Source organism: Pan paniscus, chromosome 6 (genome assembly GCF_029289425.2).
Source record: "Pan paniscus chromosome 6, NHGRI_mPanPan1-v2.0_pri, whole genome shotgun sequence".
Lineage (NCBI taxonomy): Eukaryota > Metazoa > Chordata > Mammalia > Primates > Hominidae > Pan > Pan paniscus.
This window is the reverse complement of record NC_073255.2, coordinates 141,681,043-141,703,343: the sequence shown is the minus strand read 5'-3', so window position 1 is coordinate 141,703,343 and position 22,301 is coordinate 141,681,043. Positions and strand designations below refer to the sequence as shown.

The window sequence follows — 22,301 nt, the reverse complement described above, 5'->3', positions numbered from 1 at the left end:
GCAGGCATTGGCATTCTAAACCAATCCCCCAGATGGTTCTGATGTTATACTTTAAGGCAGCCGACAGGCCTCCTTTGAGAAACTCCCGGGGTTACTGAAGAATGTGACAGATGCTCATCTAAATGCAGGAATCTCTTTATTCTTTTACTATTAGTTTTCCTTCTTTTTCTCACATGGGTAAAAGAATAACAGGACTGAAATTATCTTCAATCATAGATGGGGTTGGGAGATTCTGGGTCAGGCAAGTTTTGGTGTTGTGCAAGCATGGACACGCTTAAAGGATTTGCTATAAAGATCTGGAGTTAATTTGGCTCATGCCTGTAATCCCAGCACATTGGCAGGCCAAGGCAGGCAGATCACTTGAGGTCAGGAGTTGGAGACCAGCCTGGGCAACAAGGTAAAACCCAGTCTCTACTTTAACTGGTGTGGTGGCGTGCACCTGTAATCCCAGCTACTCGTGAAGCTGAGGCAAGAGAATCACTTGAATCCAGAAGGTGGAGGTTGCAGTGAGCTGAGATTGTGCCACTGCACTCCAGACTGGGTGACAGAGCGAGGCTCCGACTAAAAAAAAAAAAGAAAGAAAAATCTGGAGTTATTTGGATATCCATATGTCTGAAAAACATCCAGAAGGGCATTCTTTTGGATTGTTAAGCTAGGAGCATATCTGTTTCTCTAGTCTGACATTTCAGGAGGATTGTATTTTCTCCTCTGGATGAAAGGAAGAAATATTTGGCAACACCATTATACATAATTCAAAATCCAAGAGAGCTTAATGTGAAACATAAGAATGTGACTTGCAGTCACACTCCAAGTCCAAAAAGAATGCATCTTGATCAGCATTAAAAGTATATCACTGGAAAATAAATGGTAGGTAGGCCCATCAGTCTGCAGGGGTGATGTCCTGTGTATTTTGATAATGGATTTCTCTAAGGATTTAAGCTCCCCCAGTCTGGGCTCCACATTTAACCTCCAGGTGAGGTCATCGGTCTGTTCCATCATGACACGGTGTCTCATGGTATCGCTCTCCCCTCCTCACTAATCTGTTGTCATAAATGTCTTGAAACGGTCTTAAGATTCAATTATTAATTAGAACCAATTTAACAGGCTGCTGATGCCAGGAATGAAGTTTTTTCAGTTTGCAAACCTGGGATAAGCTGATCAAGGAGAATGGTACAATTTCACAGGAAATACATTAAGCTTCCCACGCCAGACTAAAGAGCTTACTGAGGTTCACAAAAGTGCAGAGAAAGGTGTGTTTGGGTGGATACATTAATAGTCAATGGAGAGTAATTATGAGAAATTATACACCATTGCAGGCCTCACTTTATATATAGTTTTTTTTTTTTGACCTGGGGGGAAGGGCCAAGGTGCTGTACTCTCTCTTTAAAAAATATCATTTAAAATGTAGCCCTGCACATTTTACTTAGACAAATGGTGCTACAGAAGTGATATTTTCTTAATTTTGCTTTATTCCCTTTTTTTCATACTGAAGCTATGAGAAATTACAAGCTTATTAATTGTCATTTGAGGCGCTAGACTTCAGACCGGAAGGTGATAAATGACCTAAATCATTTGTAATATGCTGGAAGTATGGACAATCTGTGTTGAATATAAGAAGATACATTGTTGAAGAGAGTCTCTCATAATTAATGAATAGATCTCACATTGCCCTGTGCATATAGGAAGTTACCAGCTAGAGTATGCCATCCTGAAATACATTTCTTCAGTATAAGGATAATTTTGAGCTGATTATTTTGAGAAACTGCAGACACAAGAGAAGCTCTGAAGACAGGGTAGGAGTTCCCTTTTGTAAGGGAAATTCACATCCAGAAAGGAAATCTCCATTCATGAGGGTGAACTTCTGTATTGAGTAAAGAAGGATGACTCTAAGTCAGACTTATCAATGAAGAAGGCACTCAAATATGGATAACAAACCTTCCACTTGTTTACCATGCTTTTCCTGGTCACCTCCCTCTAACTGGCCCTTGCAATACCCTCCTTTCTTTGTTTCAGCTGAAGATGGTATTTAAGCCTGAACTTAAAGCCACCTCTTTGAAATTTGCTCATGTCTCTGGGTATCTCCTATGTATACGTGAAGTTATGTTCTTAAACTTCTGTTTGTTTTTATCTTGTTAACCTGTCTTTTATTACAGGGGTTCATCCCAGCTAAGAACTCAAAAGGGTAAAAGGAGAATTGTTTTTTCTCCCCTGTGATGCTTGTCTAAATGCAAGCACCTCTTTGCTTTTTACTTTTAAGTTTCTTCCTTTTTTTCTCTGGTAGGTAAACAGATAATAAGATTGAAATTACCTACAGTCAGAGATTGGGAACTGTTTTCCCCCTACAGGATTAGAATTTCACCTCTAACACTGTATAGAGGCAAAGATGATTATCTCCAAGTCAAGGTGGAACTAGGCTGCAGATAGGACCAGCTACATAATTTGCAGATCCAGTGTTAAATGAAAATTGTTCAAAAAGCAGGAAAAAGTGCCACTAAAGGTACTAAAATACAAACATTTTCCCTTTTTCCTGTGGTCCCTCTCATCTTGTTGTGGGATTTTGAAAATATACTTTTAAATGTCATTCTAAGTAAATAAAAATATATCAAATTAGCACTAATTTACCATTCATTTTTATTTAATGCAATGCCAGTTTAAATGCAAATGTCAGAGCATTTAACTCATCTGTACAATCACTGAAGTCACGCAGTCTGCATTTTTGTCCCTGGAAGGTGCTGTGTGCTGGCCAGAAAAGGCAAACACAGACATATTCCAGAAGGTTGGAAGGAGGGAGAGAAAGATCCCCCAGGCACAGAGTAGGCTCAAGTGAACTGGCTGAAAGCACTCCCTCTGGCGTGGGGGTACTTAGGATCCTCACAGCCTGTCACTCAGGCCCGATGGCTTTTCAGATTCTCTCTCCCACCAGCTGCTGGCCCAACTCATTGTCCCCTGACTTGAGGAACCTCCCCTTCTCACTGGTGGTATTCCCAACCCAGGGCAGACAAATGACCCCAAGGGTATTGTAACATCTCTACTAGGTAACTGGATCGAGGTGGGCAATAGGCTTGCTCCTCGTTGAGCTCTGGACTCTGTCCACTGTCCACCAGACACACGGCAGCACTGCCAGTCCTGGGCAGAGAGACACTGCTGTGCCCTGCCCCGAGATGCTTCAGGATAGGTACGTTCAACTATGATCCTCCCCTCTGTGCCCAAACTCCTGCCTCGGGCAGACGGTGGCAGTGGTTACCGGGCAGGCACAGGGAAAGCAGGCTGGGCAGGGCTCAGGGTTTCAGGGTTCAAGAGAGTGGGCTGAGAACCCATCTGCCGGAAGGTGGGGGTGGGACTGGGAAGAGGGTGGAGGGAGGAGGAGGCAGCAGGAAGCTGGCCCCATGAACAGTCTCCATGCCCCCATCCCCCATGCTCCAGTAGCTCACTGTCCCATCAGAGTTCACTTACAAAACACATTCAAAGATACGACTATTAACAATGTCAAGACGGGGGCTGCAGAGCATTAAACCAAAAGCATGGGAGCCCTTGTGAGCTTGGGTCCCTGTGGGACTGCACTGGTCATGTGGCCCTTGTGTAGGAGCAAAGAACATGGAGCTGGCCCTGGGGACAGGAGCAAAGGACAGGTAAGTGAGATAAAAGTCAGAGCTTTCTGCCAGCATGGCCAGCCTGGCCTATTCCCAACTCCCAAACAGGATTCTTCCTAACCAGGACAGCTCTGTGAAGACTGGCTTTGCTCTCTGGACAAAAGCCTTCTCTTCTCTTTACTACTGCCCTACTTTCAGCATGGCCCTCCTCCTCCACCTCCCTTCCCTGCCTAGTGTCCTGATCCCCACTGCTGGGGGCAGCAGGCTGCACATTTTTGGACACCGAGTAAGTTTAAAATTCCAATCATTTGTGGCTTCTCTTTGGATTTTCCTTTGCTGCTCTGCCCTTTCTTGTTTCCCTTCTCTCTCTGTGTCTGAGAGAGGGGAGATCTGCCTTTTAATTATGTCTTACAGTTAATTAAGGTGGCATTCCCTGACTGGTAGGATGCACATGGCTTCAGCAGTTAATGCTGGTGAGGCTCTTTGAGCTCTTCGGGGTGTGTGTGTGAGGGTTAGGGGGTATCTGCTTTCCAGGATGTGGGCAGCCTAAGAAAAATGAGAGGGAGAGGGAAAAAAGTTGGTGGAAGTAACAGAAGCATGGAAAAGGTGGGAAAAGGAATGTGGGTAAATGGATAAGGAAAGGAGACAGAAGGGAGGAGGAAGGAATGATGGAAGGACCCAGCTTTTCCCCTGCTCCGCCCACGTGGTTTGAAAATAGAGGCTTGAGCCTGAGAAAGCCATGGCCCAAGCAAATAGTATCTTTGCAGTGCTGGTGCCTGGGCAATGTGGATCCTAGGTCATGGGTGACAAGGAGCTTCAGCGCCAAGTCTCTTACTTTGCTCTTGTCAAATTCTTGAAAATGTGACTCTGTATCCTTAGTTCTCTTGGGGTACAGCCAAAGAAATCAGTATCCCATGAAGGAATAGATAGGGGAGATAAGTGATACAGAAGAAGAAGAATCTCTTCTGGAGCTCCCAGTAGGCCTAGAGCTGTGTTGAGGAGAGTCGGGACTTTATATTCACAACAATCTTCACAAATATGAACTTAATTTTTCCAGGGTGACCAATGCGTTGGCTGTATAAGCCAAGTATACTCATAACCTCAGATTTTGAAAGCCATTTTTTTCCCTAGCAGTTTCATAATCAGCTATCCTCTTGAGTCTTATTGGGAAAGCATCACTAAATCTCCAACTCTCCAAGAAGGAAGGGAAAACTTGCTCTCTGATGGACTCACAGCCTAGAGATACCTCATGGCTTCTTGGTTGAGCCCAGCCAACCAGCCCAGAGACTCAGACTCCCAAGATGTATCCCCATGCTCAGAAAACACCCAGCCACAGGCTTCCTGTTCTTTCTTTTCTCTCAGTAATTCATATTTCTTTCCAGAGAAATATTTCTTTTTTGAGTTATGATACAGATACTACTGAGATGTTCCTTACAAGGGGAGCAAAAACTAATGTGTCAAAGTAAACATTACAATCCCATCTGAAGACTTGGAACACTATGATATACTTGCTGAGATCTCTTTCATGACTGGCAAGACATGAGAACAATATTTATCTCTAAGAGAAGGTAAAATTACTAGCAAAGGTGGTGCTATTCCTTCTAGAGCAGAATCTGTCAAAGTGGTGGCCTGTGGGTCTCCCACATCAGAAGTACCTGGGATGATGGTCAAAAAGCAGATTTATGCACGCCACTGCAGAACTTCTAAATCTCTGTGGGTGAGGGGTCAGAACCTACATTTTAAATACTGAGAGTTTTACTCTTCTATCTATAGTCATTTGAGAATCAGTGTTTGGAGCAGTGGCTCTCAAACCTTGGGGTGAGGTGGGTCTCAGAATCACCCAGAGGGCTTATGGAATACAGATTCCTGGGGCTCACCTCCACAGTTTCTGATTTAGCAGGTCGGGGTTTGAAAACTTGCGTTTCTAATAAGTTTCCGGGCAATGCTGCTGGTCTGGAGACTACATTTTGAGAACCACTAGTTTGGAACAATTAAAACAATTTAGTTTCATGTCAGTCAGGTGTAACCTACTTCCTGTCCTGGGGAAGCCCTCTGCATCAGGGTGTTGGAGGTAGTGGTGGTGCTGGGCTTGTTTTCTGTCTGTCTAGGAGGTGGATGTCTGGGGAAGCAGTTGTTGGGGCTCAGAAAACAACACCCAAAATGAAGCCCTCAGAAGCAGGCTCAGAAGCAAAAGATCTCTGACCTTCTCTTGCTCTCCTGTCTCCCAGTCCCATTCTCCCCCAAGGCTAGCCATAGAAACGATAACGGCAAAAACCGCAATTACTTTTATTTATTTATTTTTTTTGTGATGGAGTTTCACTCTTGTTGCCCAGGCTGGAGTGCAATGGTGCGATCTCGGCTCACCGCAACCTCTGCCTCCCTGGTTCAAGTGATTCTCCTGCCTCAGCCTCCTGAGTAGCTGGGATTACAGGCATGTGCCACCACGCCTGGCTAATTTTGTATTTTTAGTAGAGACGGGGCTTCTCCATGTTGGTCAGGCTGGTCACGAACTCCCAACCTCAAGTGATCCACCCACCTTGGCCTCCCAAAGTGCTGGGATTACAGGCGTGAGCCACCGCGCCCGGCCTAAAAAACCACAATTACTTTTGCACGAACCTAATAGAATTCCTCTTCCCCAAGGCTGGTCACAGAAACCAGAACCCTCTTTTTCCAAAGCCAGCCATAACATCTAAATATATTACTCTAACTTTCCCTCTGCTCTATCTGTATAAAAACTGGCCATAAAGGAATTTTCTGATCCACCTTGTTTGACTATGGGCCATAAGGCCCCCATTCCAGGGAGAGTCCTGCCCCACATCCAGAAGGAAGGAATGCTGGCTCAGAGAGGCCAAGAAGAATCTAGAGAGGCCCTGCTGGGTTTCCCCACTCAGTCTATTAGCAGTAGATCCTAACCTTTTTGTCCAATCACATTTCTATATGGCTGTCCGTACTTTGTTGAACCTCTGCATAAAAATGGGCAATTTCCCCTGAATCTTTGGATCTTCATTCTGAAGGCTCCCAGGTATACACGTTAAATAAATTTATATGCCTTTTCTCTTATTAATCAATCTGCCACATGTCACTGACTTTTCAGTGAACCTTGAGTGGGCCAAGGGCCTTGGCCCCCACACAGTGCAGGGCCACCCAGCCCCCAGGAGCCAGGCTGGTCTGTGCAGGGCCCTGAGGGAGCAAATTAATGTGTGTCTCTGTCAGATGGCTAGGCTCTGTTGGCTGGTTCTTCAGACTCTCGGGAGCTCAGTTAGTTTTGGGGTTTCCTCTATGGCAAGACATGAAGGCCTGGCCAAATCTAGAGCTTCTAGTAGTTCTCAGAACTAAGCTGGAGTAACTAGAAGCAGAAAAGAAGGCAGAGTTGGCTGGGCACAGTGGCTCACACCTGTAATCCCAGAACTTCGGGAGGCCGAAGTGGGTGGATGGCTTGAGCCCAGGAGTTCAAGACCAGCCTGGGCAACACAGTGAAACCCCAACTCTACTAAAAATACAAAAATTAGCCGGGTGTGGTAGCACATGCCTGTAGTCCCAGCTACTTGGGTGGGAGGCTGAGGTGGGAGGATTGCTTGAATCCAGAGGTGGAAGTTGCAGTGAGTTGAGATCACGCCACTGCACTCCAGCCTGGCAATCTGACAAACCGGGTGACAGAGTGAGATTTTGTCTACAACTACAACAACAACAACAACAACAACAACAACAAAACAAAAAAAGGCAGAGTTATCATTACTATGGCTAACTGGGAAGCCAGCTTGGCATATTCGCATGCTGACATGCCACCAGGCCTCCAGGCTGATATTTTAGGATCTCAGGCCATAGATGTGCCCCTTCTTCTGAAATATTTAGAAAGTATTTCAGGCTGAGGCTTGCACAGACAGTGGGGTGTTTTGCTGTGGCTCAGGGGCAGCCCATGGGACTCCTTTCCTCCTTCCTTCCCTTTCTCCTTTTCCCTTCCTCTCCCTCCCTCCCTTTCCTCAGACACCTGCAGTTTCCAATTTGGTCACTAGAGGGCTCAGCAGGACAATCATTATCCTAGCAAGGGGCAAAGAAGGACCTGCAAGAAGCCTGAAACCCACCCCCAACTCCAAGCTGGCTGTTTTTTGGGGGCTCTCCAGCAAAAGGAGAACTAAGGCAAAGAGCTCGTGACTCTTGCCTGCCTGCCCATCATCATCAGCGGGAAGACCAGCTAGTCTTGTGTGGCTGCCCAAGAATGCCATTTTCCTCTTCAAACAGTGCTACCGTTGTCACAGGAGAAGGAATGGTAACACCAGGGCAGTGATAGTTGCCAAGAAGGGCCTATAGTCCCCTTCCATTATCTCCAACAGCTGCTTCCCTCAAATGACATGGTGGATTGTCATCTTTCAATCTCATGTGAAGTGCCATGCAGAGGCGGCATCAAGAGTCCTCTTGTACAACCCTTCCAGCCAGATGAGCTGCCTCTCATTCCCTTCTCTGCCAAAATTCTGGAGCTGGAATTCTATCCTGGTAATACTTTCTGAGGCCATAGCTCTTTGTGGTGCTATTTGTCCAGCGCATTAGAACATAAGAAGTACACAAGAAATGATCCACCTCTGTGATTTTCCCTATTCTACCATATCCTGTCCTGCTCCTCCCACCAGATTTCGAATCAGTGTCAGATTCAGGGAAGGCTGCTGCAGACTAGATGTGTTATTTTGGAAAAAGTTGTGTATTCGGCTAAACTTGATATATGAAAACCCAAATGGACCAAAATGTTAAATCAAGTGATGATTTTTTGCTCTCTCAAAAAGATTCATCATAGCCGGTCACAGTGGCTCACGCCTGTAATCCCAGCACTTTGGGAGGCCAAGGCAGGCGGATCACTTGAGGTCAGGAGTTCGATACCAGCCTGGCCAACATGGCGAAATCTCATCTCTATTAAAAATACAAAACATTAGCTGGGCGTGGTTGCATGTAGCTGTAGTCCCAGTTACTCAGGAGGCTGAGGCAGGAGAATCGCTCAAACCTGGGAGTCGGAGGTTGCAGTGAGCTGAGATCGTGCCACTGCACTCCAGTCTGGGCAACAGAGCAAGACTCCGTCTCCAAGAAAAAAAAATTCACCATAAAAATGCCATTTACTTACCATGGAAAGAGAAAGCTCTGTTAAAAAAACGACATTGCATATTTGGTTAATAACTATAATTCCATAATTTTATGTAAAGGAAGAATGTATCTCAAAACTCTGCTGAAAGCTGGCATATGTGGGTTTCTATTCTTGCCTTATTGGCTTTTGAATTATTCTCTGACTGCCTCAGAGACTTCCCTGGCCTTGTTAACTTGGTCAGCAATACACTGAAAAGGAGAGAATGTAACCTTGTTCACCTGTTGGGTCTGCTCAAGTTCCAGAGCCCTGATCAGTGATATCTCAGGAAGAAGAGAAGTATATACCAGCTGGATAACCCCAAACTACTAAAATTGGCAGATTTGAGATGACCAAACCGGAGCTTGCCACATCTATCTGAGTTTGATAGGTCCGTGTAAAGGGCACAGGCTGTGTGCTCCTCATCTGCACTTTCTTCTTCCTGCCCTTGTTCTTCTTCAGTTAGTTACAGAAATTCACAAGGCCCTTGCTCCTGGAGGCTGTCCCCATTTGCAAAGCCTGACTATAACTTTTTTCATAATCCTACAGTGGAAAATGAATATTGCTGAGAGGAAACTGCATGAAAAACAGCCCGAGGTTACTCAGCAAACTTAGCATCATGTACTTTTGAAATCAGCTGCTTTCAAACTCATTTTACAGATGAGGAGCCCAAGAGAGGCATAGCAACTTTCTCAAGCTCATCCAGATACTTCATAGCAGAGCCAGGACAGGGACCTGGGGTCCTTTTCGGGATGTAGCCTCCTTCACTTTTAAAAGGCTCTCCTGGTAGTGTGCAAGAGATTCTCTTCCAGAGAGAAAGGAACTGGGACATAACACAAAAAGATGCTTTGATGGGAAGAGGAGGATAAAGTTTTAATCCAGGCTCTGCCACCATCTTGGGCAAGTTACTTTCTCTCTTGAAACCTTGGCCATTTTCTATGAATTAAGGGATCTGGAGTGAAGGCTCTATCTCTAAGGACTCATCAGCTCTAGAATTCTGTTTCTAAATGATGGGTTGGGTCTCAACACTGCAGGGGTGTGGGCAGTGCTCAGTCATATCTCATGAGAGCCCCTCTAATTTTACATTCTTGTCATCTCTTCCAACTAACTTGGGAAGTTTCCTGCAAACTCACATTCAACACACAACAGAAACTTCAGTGAAATTGAGAACAAGAGGCAGTTCCAACCCTGCAATCACAGTCAGGATCATATTTTAAATGTTCCAGGTACGCTGTTAGGGACAAATCCCTCCTTCCCAATTTATTCTGTAAATCGAGTTTATCACATATTGAAGTCACTCAGTTTGGTGATGGTTAGGTAATGGAAAATCAAGGAACACCAGAAGGAATTGTGTGTGTGCACATGTGTGTGTATGTGTGAACAGTACAATGAAGGGCCACTAGCGTCCATATCTGACTTGAAACCCATTATTCTTTTTCCTTCGTAGTCACAGTTTTGTTCCACATATATACGTGTTTCCATCGCATACATATGTGTACACAGGAACATAATACATGAGAAGATGGCCTCTTTTCTCCATGGCTCATTTTAGCCCTGTTACTTGGCACAATGGTGTTTACTTTCACTTAGAATTCACTCTATGGAGACGCCCACAGCCGTAATCCACCAAAGGGTGGTGGCCCCAGAGAACACTGCATAGCAAAGGACAAGGTTTGTACAGAGATGCCCACATGCGTGGTTGACACTCTGTAGTAGTATGTTGCAGTGAGAGTGTGGACACATGCCTAGAATCCTAAAAGCTGATCATCCAAGTGCTCATTGTCAGAGAACAATAACCAAACACATCCCCCAGGACTCCCCAGCTCCTTCCCAGGGAGGTGCCAGGCTGACAGCTGAAAGTGCCAGGGATTGTGGGAGAGAGAAGTACAAATATAAAATCAGGAACAAAGAAGATTTATGGCTTGAAAGCGGCAGTTTCATGCGGCCCAAGTGCTAAGCGCTGAAAGCAGGAATCAGAAAACAGCGGAGAGAACATGCGGGAACAGAAGGCAGAAGCGCACAAAACAGAGCTGAACCCACAAAGCCATGCTCACACTTACATGGTGTGGTCTCACACTACCTTAGTTTGCCTTAAGCATTTCCATCATCTGAGAGTGTGGGAGGAAAAAACAGAACGGTTAAAGGTAAAATAAGTTAAGAGCTCACACTTCATTTTTTAAAGATTAAAACTAACAACGTCATTCCTGGCTATTCCATTGACGGTGTGCAGAGACATACTTGGTGATTCACAGTGAGGAAAATCACAGTCCTGAGAGCCAGACTGCCTGGTTCATACTTTAGTCCTGCTACTTGCTGGCTGTGGGACCTGGGCAAGCGTCTTATCTTCCCGTGTTGTGGTTTCCTAACGTAAAACGGGCCAATAGTAGCACTTACCTCATCATGTTTTGGTGAGGATGGAATGAATGACCACATGGGAAATACTTAGAGGCCGGGCGCGGTGGCTTACGCCTGTAATCCCAACACTTTGGGAGGCTAAGGCAGGCGGATCACTTGAGGTCAGGAGTTCGAGATTAGCCTGACCAACATGGCAAAACCCCATTTCTACTAAAAATACAAAATTTAGCTGGGTGTAGTGGTGGGCACCTGTAATCCCTGCTACATGGGAGTCTGAGGCAGGGAGAATTGCTTGAACCTGGAAGGCAAATGTTGCAATGAGCTGAGATTGTGCCACTGCACTCCAGCCTGGGTGACAGCAAAATTGCGTCTCAAAAAAGAAAGAAAAGAAATACTTAGAATATCTCTATTATTCTGCAAGCCCAAGGAAAGAATATTCCTAGTCAATACCAAGCATTATCTAAGAGTTAGACATCATTGTTGTTTTTATTACTTTTATCTTTGGTTTCCTCAGGCAATACCACCCAAAGGAGAGGAAAAAGAAGTGAAAGTCAAGGACTTAGAGAGAATTTTAGATGCTCAATAAGAAAAATAATCAAGGGAAAAAGACAAAAGTTAAAAACACATGGATTGAGCAATAGTTCCAAGTGTCGTTAAAATTCTTTGAGGACATCATTTCACATTCTGGATTATCCTAAAGCAATTCAGAGTAACTTTAAAAGAAAGATAAGTAAAAATCAATTGTACACACACAGATCAATTAGAACTCCAAAGCCTGGTTCACGCTGGACGCTTCAAGGCTATGTACACATCCTCAGGTATTGCCCTGCCATGCTGTTGTCTTGCATTTTCTCAATTGCCTCCATCTGGTGCCTCACAGAGAACTGCTGAAAGGTGCCAGTGCATGGATGGGGATTTGGGTGGTGGTGTAAATACCAACTGGTTGATCAAGTCATGCAGGCGGGTGAACTTCTCTCCCCCATTCTTTCCCAGAACTATTTCATTAGCTTTGCCCTCACTTGGCAGGATATTGTGGTCAAACAGGGAAGAATGGGACACTTAGTCTAAAAGGTACCTGCAAGCAAAATGCCCTGTGGATGACCTGGGCTTGAGTCTGCCTTTGCTGACCATGCTCTGAGTCCCTGGTTGGTCAGCACCAGGGCCCAGTTAGTTCCTCACTTTTCCTCAATTTGAATCCCACTCTTTCCACCTCCCAGTGGTGCATTTGCTCATGTAGATGGGCCTATTGAGACAGATCTTATTTAAAAACATTTAGCATTCCATGAAACTCAGATTAATGGCTTGTCCTCTCCTTCTGGACACCCAATTCCTTCCCCTCCAATACCTCCTATCTGACTGATAGCTTCCCATTTCCTGCTTCCCATCTGGCCCTCTTCTTACTTCTCCCTTTTGGTCACTTGTATTCATCACTGGCCCGAGATAGTTTTCAGAAGAGAAGGTACAGGCCTCTCCTCTAAGTTTCTTTCTGCTCCTTCTCACTTATTCAAAGGCTTGAAAGACTGTGTTGGCTCTTTTCAGGATGTGAGTATTTGGATGAAGTGACTCGATTGATTATATGAAGTTGGGTGTCAGAAACACCATTTCAAATGAGAAATGAAAAGCGACCTTGGAAGTTTTTAGCTGATGGAATACAGAGAGGAAGAATGTTGAGGAACACATCAAAGTCCATTGGGGAGCCTTGCCTAACTTTCCAGAAAGGGTGAGTCACAGGCTGCCTTGGCTCCCTGAAACACAGAGGGCAGCAATGTGCTCAGCTTCCATCGAGGTGCATTCTTCCACCACGGAGGTGGAAGTGTGCGTGTTTATCTGTGGTCCCACACTGACGTGCTCTGAGAAGACCTCTGCTTTGAGCAGGGTTTTAACCTAGATCATTTAAAAAATATTTAAATGCACTCCAGAGTTGACTTCCCCAGCTCAGTAGCTGCCAGCTGGGCTGCAGGCTCCCAGAGTCTGGGCCTGGGTTTTAATTTCTTGGGCAGCCTCTCACTATGTCAAGTACAGCATGCCCCACGCTGCAGGAAGGGGTTAGGGCTGCCAGGAATGGCAGCTTCATTTGTCTGGCAGGGAGGTTGGCTTTTTAAAGACATGGTCTTAGATCTTTCCAATCAGAGGTACTGTTTCAAGGACACAGATTATAGTGCTCATGCTCTGGAGCACAGAGAGACACCTTGATCTGTTCAACAACTTTTTGAAGGGATGCTATTTATGTCATCAGAATGTTGCTCAGGCAAAAGTGCAAACAGGCAAAAGAGCAGAAGATACTTAGAGAAGCAAAGACATTTTCAACCAGAAAAAGTAGGTATGTTGAATTGGTGTTTGCAGAAATTGAGACATTTAAATGGAATTATTAAGCAATTAATCAAATTATAACTAGGCTAGGAAATACAAGATGATTTCAAAGGAAATCATTTCAAATAAGTCATTATCTTGCTTTGGAATCATTATCTGGCATTATCAACTTGCATTTGGTTCCACAACAGATGAAGAAGGTCATTATTTTGACAGAAGAGACAGAGGCAGTTACGCTTTTTGTGTTGAGGAGACAAGCAATGCCACATCTCCTGGACTGTCAGTGAGCTCATCAGCCTGCAGGACCCCATCTGGAGGGCTGGAGTTCTCAATGCAGTGAAGACAGCCATGACATTATCATCCCATACACTGTGAGTTTTAGTCAAGTGTTCAATGGCAGTCTCTTCTAAGGTCTGCTCTGGGCTCCAGGGCCCAGTCCCCTCCCCAGGCAGGCCATGTAGATTCCTAGGTGTAAGCTGTCAGGCTAGGTTTTGGTGGGTAGCCCATGTAGGAAAAAGCCTCCCCCCACCCCCGCAAAAGGTTCTACTGCTAGAGGAGGAGCTGATGTCTGAGTAACCTTGAGAGTATTTTGCTGTGCTATGCTTAACTCATCAAAATGACTGATTTTTTTTTTTTAAAGGATTGTGTGTGTGTGTGAGGAGGTTGATCAGAACAGACATGCTGGTTATGTTGGGAACAGTTTAGAAACTGATTTTAATCCTCTATAAAAGTGCTGTCTAGGACAGATGAAATATTCATGGTGGGGGAAGGTAGGGAGCATAGAGAGAGAGGAGGAGAGGAGGGGGAGGATGAGTTCAAGAAAGGGCAGGACAGGAAGTGGCTCCCACTGGATCTGCACCATGATAAATGAAGCCTCATCCGGCCTCTTTTATCTCTCCTTTTGCTTTCTCTGGTGTCAGGAGTGGAGAAACTATTTGCCCTGAGATCTCCTGAAACAATAGAGGGGCAATGAGGACCACATCAATAAAGCATCATTCTTTTGAGGGAGTATAACATGCCCTACTCTCTTTTTGAATTAGTAAGGGGAACATAGAACTCAAATAAATGGGTGCAAAAGTTATTTTAAAGATCCGTCCAGTTTTATATCATAGCTAGTAAAAAGAGGCAGTTGAGAGGAGAGAAGAGAGGTAGAGAGATAGCCAACAGGTAGTGAGATTCACAGACGGAGCAAAGAAGAGATTAAAAATGAAAGCTCTGCACACAGAAAGTCATACATGGGAAAGCAGACACATAATGGCTTAGGGACAGCCACACACAGGTACCCTAAAAGACACAGACACACACACACACACACACCACATAATGCATCGTAATACATATTGGCTTGAATCAGTATCATTGTTTGATCATCATTCAATTTTCCACAGACACAAACGAGGATGCAATGTCCTTATCCATGCCCCTAGGATGGAGAAAATAAGTCGAGGTGAAGATGGGCTTTATGCAGAACGTGGACTGCAGGCCACTGAGGAAGGTTCTGTCCTAGCTACATAGTCATGTCTCATGAAAAACCTCTTCTGGGTCTCCCTGACCCCTGAAAATGATCCCCGGGATCATAGGGGTGATATTCCAATTAAGGCAATGGGACGTACTTTTTGTGCATTTTTCTATAAGATCGGAGAGGATTTCTTAGAGAAAAGGAAGATCAATGCCCCTGCCAAAAGGCAGCCGAGGCTTGCTGGCACCATGCATGTGTGGGTGAAGCATACTTTCCTCTGTGCTATGAGCCAACGGACACGACTTTTACCATCATTGCTCCTACTGGAGAACTTTGTTCACAGGACTCACCAAATATCAAAATCACTCATCATGGCGGCTCAACTAATGAGCTGAGATTTCATTTCATAAGCTTACTTATTATACTCGAAACATTAAAAAAAAGACAACCTTTATGTTTCTATTTGATTTATTCAAACTTGAATGAACTGTGGTCTCATTCATTTAGAATGTTAGAAAAACCATGAAAATGTTCTTCTGAGTATTTCTTTTTATTTGGGTGATTTTCACTAAACCCTGGGAATTTGGGTTCTATAGTTTAATTTCCCACTTCCTAGGTAGTAGTAGATAATAGGTGGAATGCTGAGTATTGACTGATTTTCCTTCAAATGCATCACCTTCTGGATATTTGGTGTTCAGTGGGGGGAGGGTAGCAATAAAAAGGACAGAAATGAAAGAACCTGGGAGTGGTAGCTCCTGCCCGTAATCCCAGTACTTCAGGAGGCTGAGGTAGGAGGATCACTTGAGCTCAGGAGTTCAAGACCAGCCTAGGCAACAAGGCCCTGGTCTCTACAAAAAAAAAAAAAAGGAAAAGAAAATTAGCATGGTGGCATGTGCCAGTAGTCCCAGCTACTCCGGAGGCTGAGGCTGAGGCTTGAACCTGAGGGTGTAATAGTCACGATTGTGCCACTGCACTCCAGCCTTGGTGACAGAGTGAGACCTTGTCTCAAAAGGAGAAAAAAAAAAAAAAAAGAAAACCCACAAGAAAAGACAGAAAAAAGAAATGAGAATCCTCAAGAAAATGATTTTTAATTGAGAAGTCTTTCAGAGAAGGAATACAAGATAGTATTGTAATTTAGTGTTAGAGTCAAAGAAGTTTAGGGCTGGATGTGAACTTGGTAATTTTTCCAGTCCAAATGTTATAGATTTGTTTCCTAATCTATAAAATGAAGCAAACTGACTGGATAATAATGATAATATTAACATCATTAATAATTATACTTAATAATTATTAATTATAATTGTCAATTAATCTTAATACGTATAATTTTAATGATCAATTAATTAATAATATTATTAATTATCCCATCAACTTGCTTCATTTTGAGATTAGGAAACAAAAACTCAGAGGACAAGTGAGAGCCTGTTAGGGACAGAGTTAGTTGTAGACCTCCTGACTCATGATCCAGGACCACCCCACCATACTGCTTCCCATTTTCAATAGAAGAACAAAGTTTTCTAAGCAATACACCCATCAGGTAATATGAGTAATATAGCCAACCTACCCTCTGAGTACAGAGAGACTTAATGTCTTCACAAGCAAGTGTTACAGGTGTGAGCCTCTGTGGACAGCCAGAAATGTTAATTTAATTTTTTTTCTTTCTTTTTTTTCTTTTTTTAAGGCAGAGTCTTGCTCTGTTGCCCAGGCTGGAGTGCAGTGGCATGATCTTGGCTCACTGGAACCTCCACTTCCTGGATTCAAATGATTCTTGTGCCTCAGCCTCCCGAGTAGCTGGGATTACAAGTGTTTGCCACCTTGCCTGGTTAATTTTTTGTATTTCTAGTAGAGAGGGGGGTTTTGCCATGTTGGCCAGGCTGGTCTCGAACTCCTGACCTCAAGTGATCTGCCTGCCTCGGCCTCCCAATATACTGAGATTACAGGCATGAGCCACCAGGCTTGGCCCCCAAATTATTAATTTTATAATATAAAAGAAATTCAGGTTTCCAATCTGCCATATAGGTGGAAACCCTCAGGATCTCAGGAATGGAATTCCATTGGCTGAAATGCACTTTATACACCTCAGCTGGCCTTGAAGGTTAGTTAAGCTCCCTGTTTTACAATCTCACCAATTTAACACTGCTATCCTGTCCTCCCTCTGGGGTGACAGGTGGCTAAAACCACATTTAGATTTTCCTCTGAGGGGAAATTTCTCTCTCCTTGATGGTCTCACTGTTCTGTGTCTCACAGCCTACTAGGAACCTGCAGGGAGCTCCCCTTGGGAGTGTCTCTTCTCTGCCTACCTGCTTTCATCTACTCTGGGGTCAGAATATTCTCTTTCTTTAAGAATTCATTCCCTGGTGGAAATGTAAGCATGCTAGAATTTATTCTGGGCTCTTACAGCATTGTTTCAGTTTTTGCTTTAGACATTATTAAAAGTGATTTTTAAAAACATGAAATGAGTTCTGGTATTAACTACATTATTTTGGTTAAAAAGATGAAGCAGTGTTTCCCTGTACTTGCACATTCCAACACAGCAGTCCCTAGACACATGTGGTTATTTAAATTAATTAAAATAAAACACAAAAATTCAGTTCCTCAATTTCACTAGACACATTTCAAGCACTCAAAAGCCACATGTGTCTATGGTATGAAATTGGACAGAGCAGATATAGAACATTTCCATCACTGTTTTGCAAGACGGTGCTGCTTTATAACACCTACTATGCTTTAGTCAAATTTGAAAGCAAGCTGTGTACTTTGTTCTACAAGTCAGATTCTGGAAAAGATACAATGAAACATAAATATGTCAGCTACAGTCAAAACTCATCTGTAAAATAATTAATAAACAATACAGTTGGAATTCTGGGTGTCTTTATACTCAAGTCAGCCACATACAGCCTTATCACTTAATTTAGATTCTAATGAAATCAGACTTCATTTAAATGTAGATAGAGCTGACTTTCACTACAGTGGTAGCTCTTCTCAGTGGAGGTGTATATGTAGGGTTAGGAGCAGAGATGGAAGAACACAGCAAAATGTATCAGAAACACCTGAGAACTTGCACAGAACTAGCCATTTCCTCCCTCCCCAGATAGATTAGAATTAGTTAGAGAGGGCAGGTGTGGCACAAAGGACTTCTGTCTTTTGAAAAAGTTCCTCAAATGGTTCTCATATATCTTTACCAGCCGTATCCCTCCAGTTGAGAACCAAAAGGATGGCTAATTGCAGGATGGCCAGGGTCATTGAGGTAAGTTATACCCGTAAGTCCTTATGTAGGTTAAGCTCTGATTACTGGAGCTGGTTTCATAAGTAGAGTGGGTAAGACTTCTGGTTAACAAGGTTATAATTGTTTCTTAATATAACATGTTTATATAGTTTCTGAAGGTTATATTGAAGGCATGCTAGCATTAAACATTTATTCGTTCAAGAATCACTTATTGAACGTCTAATAATGTCTATCAAACACCGTGATAAGTATTGTGGAATATGGTAAAATAAGTAAGCAATGGCACTGGAATGTGGCAGCTAAATTCCTGTGTGGGCTTTGAGTTAGACTGAGTTTAAAGTTGGCACTTTCTATAGGGTGCAGTGTATACTGCTCAGGTGATGGGTGCACCAAAATCTCACAAATCACCACTAAAGAACTTACTCATGTAACCAAAAACCACCTGTTCCCCAATAACCTATGGAAATAAAAATAAAAAAAAATAAAGTTGGTGCTTTTTAGCTGTGTGTCCTCAGGTGAACTACTCAACCTCCTCAAGGCTCAGTTTCTTGCATTAAATTGGGGATAATGTTAGCACTTATTTTATGGGATTATTAATGAGGATTGAATAATATAAAATACACAGGGAAGATTTAGTACAATTTCGTGACTATAGCATTAAAAGGTATATAGTTTAGTGCGGAAGATAAACCTATTTAAGCTACACTCCTCCTCACTGCAGATGGCTGGTTCAATTGATAATGAAAAGGTGCTAAAGAAGTCAAAGGTGTAGGTATGATCCCTGTGTGGTCCAATCAGCTCTAGGGTAGATCAGACATCTCTGCTCTTAGCCCAGCCACTCCACAAATGTGGCCAGCAGGGAATCAGGGTAATGGCACATGGACAATCAAACATGAGAGCTGAGAGTGATCCAGACTTCCTTTAGAGACAAGTAGACTAAGTTGCAAAATCTAAGTACCTTGCCAAACTTTAAACACAACCCATCGGTGGCAGATATGAAGCCAGATCTCAGGGTTTCTGATTCCCCGCCCAATGTTCATTGTGCACACACTGAATATTTCCTAATGGAACAGAGATCTTCATCACCATGAAATATTAGAAAAGATCCTCATCTTACTATTATCTGGCCGTGGGATTATTTTCAAACACATTTTCATTAGCTTCAGAACCCAGATACAAGACTGGGTGTAATTTTCATTTGTCGTCAGAGATAAACTGACATCCTACAAGCCATGGCTCCTAGGAGCAACTCTATGTAGACTAACAAACCAAAATAGTCAAATATTCTTGAGATCCAGTTTGTTGTACACCCCAAAAGTTAACCTGGCTCATCTCTGCTAAGCAGGGGTAAATCCTTCAGCTCTGGAATATCAGAATGGGTAGCAGAGCATAGTGAACTTATAAAAAAACAGAGTGCCAGAATGTAGGACCCAACCTTCATGGCACCGTAGCCCTGATATGATCTTTCCTGGACTTCAATTCTCAGGGCAGATGGTCAACTTTTGCTTCCATCACTGCTTTCATCCTGTTACTTCCTAAGAGCACAAATGGTAAAAGAACGGTAGGCTTTTTAGATGACAGTTTGATGGCATCTTGGTAGTTCTTCCTGCGTGGCTGCGTGGGCTAGCTTCTTCCAAAGACAATAAGTGCCTTAGCATATGGGGCCAGCATGCCCAGTGACAATAGAAGAAAGCAACAAGACAGCCACGGAGTACCTTCAAAAATGTAAATCAGATGTCCCTCCATGTTCACAAGCCTCCAGTGGCTCCCATCACAGTTAGAGTAAAATCCAAGCTCCTTTCCCTGACATATACAGCCTATAGGATTGGGCTCTTGTCTACCTCTCCAGCTCCATTTTACACAACTCTCTGCCAACCAGTCAATCTGGGCTCCTTCCTGATTCTCCTTCCCATCTTAGGATCATTGCATATGCTCTTCGCTTCTCCTAGAAATCTTTGTTATCATTGTGGTCAGTTTCTCTGCATGCCAGCTTAAATATGAGATCCTCGGAGGCCTTCCCTGAACATACAACCAAGGGTAGCTACTTGGTCACTATTTAGCACACTACCCAGGATAAATTCTCTGCATAGCACTTTATACTTTCTAGTATTTTCTTGCCTTTTACGTTTATTTATTTTCTGTCTCCTCCCATTTGGGGAAAGGGGAGGGAGAGCATTAGGACAAATACCTAATGCATGCGGGGCTTAAAACCTTGGTGACAGGTTCATAAGTGCAGCAAACCACCATAGCACATGTATACCTATGTAACAAACCTGCACGTTCTGCACATGTATCACAGAACTTAAAGTAAAAAAAAATAATAATTTAACGTGTAGATCAATATGAAACAATGGTCAAATACATCATGTGAAGTGAGCCATTTTCAGTATGAAGAATTTGATACAATTTTTGTAAAAACAGATTCTATGTGTATTTATATATATTTGTATTCATAGAGAATAAATTACAAATGTCTTCATCTCAAAAAAAAAAAAAGAAAACAAAGTTCTGGAGAACAGGAATTTTGTCTACTTAGTTTGCCATCTCCTAGAACTGTGCCTAGCACATAGTAGGTGCTCAATAATATTTACTGAGTGAAATGAATAGATGAAGGAGTGACTGCCACTCCAGGATCATAGCTCATCTAAGCTTACCTTCTTTCTGGTGCTGTTGTGCCTACAGAGAATCTCCTAGGCTCTGGACATTACCTGCCTAGATGCAAAGTGTAGGGCTCCATGAAGAACAAACCTAAAAATCACTTTGACTAGAAGAACACACAGCAAATGTTGGCTGATGGAACGATATTTAAGGAGCACTTACTCTGTGCATCATACTAAGCTCTTTATGAGAATTAACTCATTTAGTCTCAGCAAACCAATCAGGTAGTCAGTATTCTCATTCTCATTAGTGAGGATAAGTAAACTGAGGTCCAAATGACAAAATGTATCACCCAAGGCTACGCAGCTGGTAAATAGAAGTGTCAGGACTTGAACTCAGGACATCTGACTCCAGAGACCACACTGGAGGTTAAACTGCTATGGAAAATTCACAACAGAACCTATACTGATGAAGAGAATGTAAGGAAGAAAGAATGACAAAAAGAAAATGTGAATTTACAATTGTTTAATGAATATAAATCAGGCTGATAATGATCTCCCACCTGCACCAAAATAAAAGGCACCTCTCTCTACCTCTCCAAGGTTACAATGGACCTAAGTGATTAGAGAACAATTGAGAAGAACAAACTTCTCAGTGCTATAGAGTACTATTAAAGGAATCCCTTGGGCATGTTCCACCGAAACCATCATGAAGCTGAAGCAGCCCTCTCCGCCTGCAGGACCTGCATGGGCCATGCTGAATGGATTGTGCACACATGTGTTTAATTGACAAGTCAATAGAAAATTGGAAGTTGATGAGCTGGCTTTGGGCGTATGTCTTCCTTCCATCAACCTCTCATCCCTCCTTTGTATGTGTGTGTCTCCACTTGACAAGGGCAACTGCGACACTTCAGCAGCTGAACTTGCCATCTTGGTCTCTTCTGCTTAGCTAGACCCCACTGACATAAATGGGTGATTTCAATAAGCAAATGATGCTTCAGAATATTTAAGGTCAGAAGGCAAAAGCACTGGTGATGTATGAGGGCAGCTAAGAGACACAGAAGGGAGTGAGGTGAAGATTCAGGAGGAGCATGAGGCTGAAAGCCAAGAAAGTCCTCTTGAGGACTCAGTTATTCCTTTTTTTTTTTCTTTTTTTTTCTTTTTATTTTTTTGAGATGGAGTCTGGAGTGCAGTGGCAGGATCTTGGCTCACTCCAACTGTGATGGTTAATACCGAGTGTCAACTTGATTGGATTGAAAGATGCAAAGTATTGATCCTGGGTGTGTCTGTGAGGGTATTGCTAAAGGAGACAAACATTTGAGTCAGTGGGCTGGGGAAGGCAGACCCACCCTTAATCTGGAGGGCACAATCTAATCAGCTACCATCGAATATAAACAGGCAGAAAAACGTGAAAAGGTGAGACTGGCCTAGTCTTCCAGCCTACAATTTTCTCCTGTGCTAGATGCTTCCTGCCCTCAAACATCGGACTCTAAATTCTTCAGTTTTGAGACTCAGACTGGGTCTCCTTACTCCTCAAGCTTGCAGACAGCCTATTGTGGGAACTTGTGATCATGTAAGTTAATACTTAATAAACTCCCACGTGGGAGTTTATTAAGTATTAACTTACATGATCACAAGTTCCCAATATGGGAGTTTATTA

The 22,301-nt window shown here is 43.3% G+C and overlaps 1 protein-coding gene across 3 annotated transcripts in view; it reads right to left on the bottom strand.

The window, feature by feature from the left end:
* The window catches only part of LHFPL3 (LHFPL tetraspan subfamily member 3), a 577,287-nt gene that overhangs the window by 54,289 nt on the left and 500,697 nt on the right, over window positions 1-22,301 (bottom strand). Inside the window, exon 3 of one of the 3 annotated variants that reach the window (XM_034964705.3) lies at window positions 10,775-10,802. The exons of 1 other annotated variant lie outside the window; for it this stretch is intronic. In XM_034964705.3, the coding sequence (XP_034820596.1) occupies window positions 10,786-10,802 (17 nt within the window). In that variant the 3' untranslated portion in view covers window positions 10,775-10,785. Of the gene's footprint in view, window positions 1-10,754; window positions 10,803-22,301 lie in introns of all 3 variants that reach the window. One more of the 3 variants, XM_024929610.4, reaches the window with a different exon arrangement.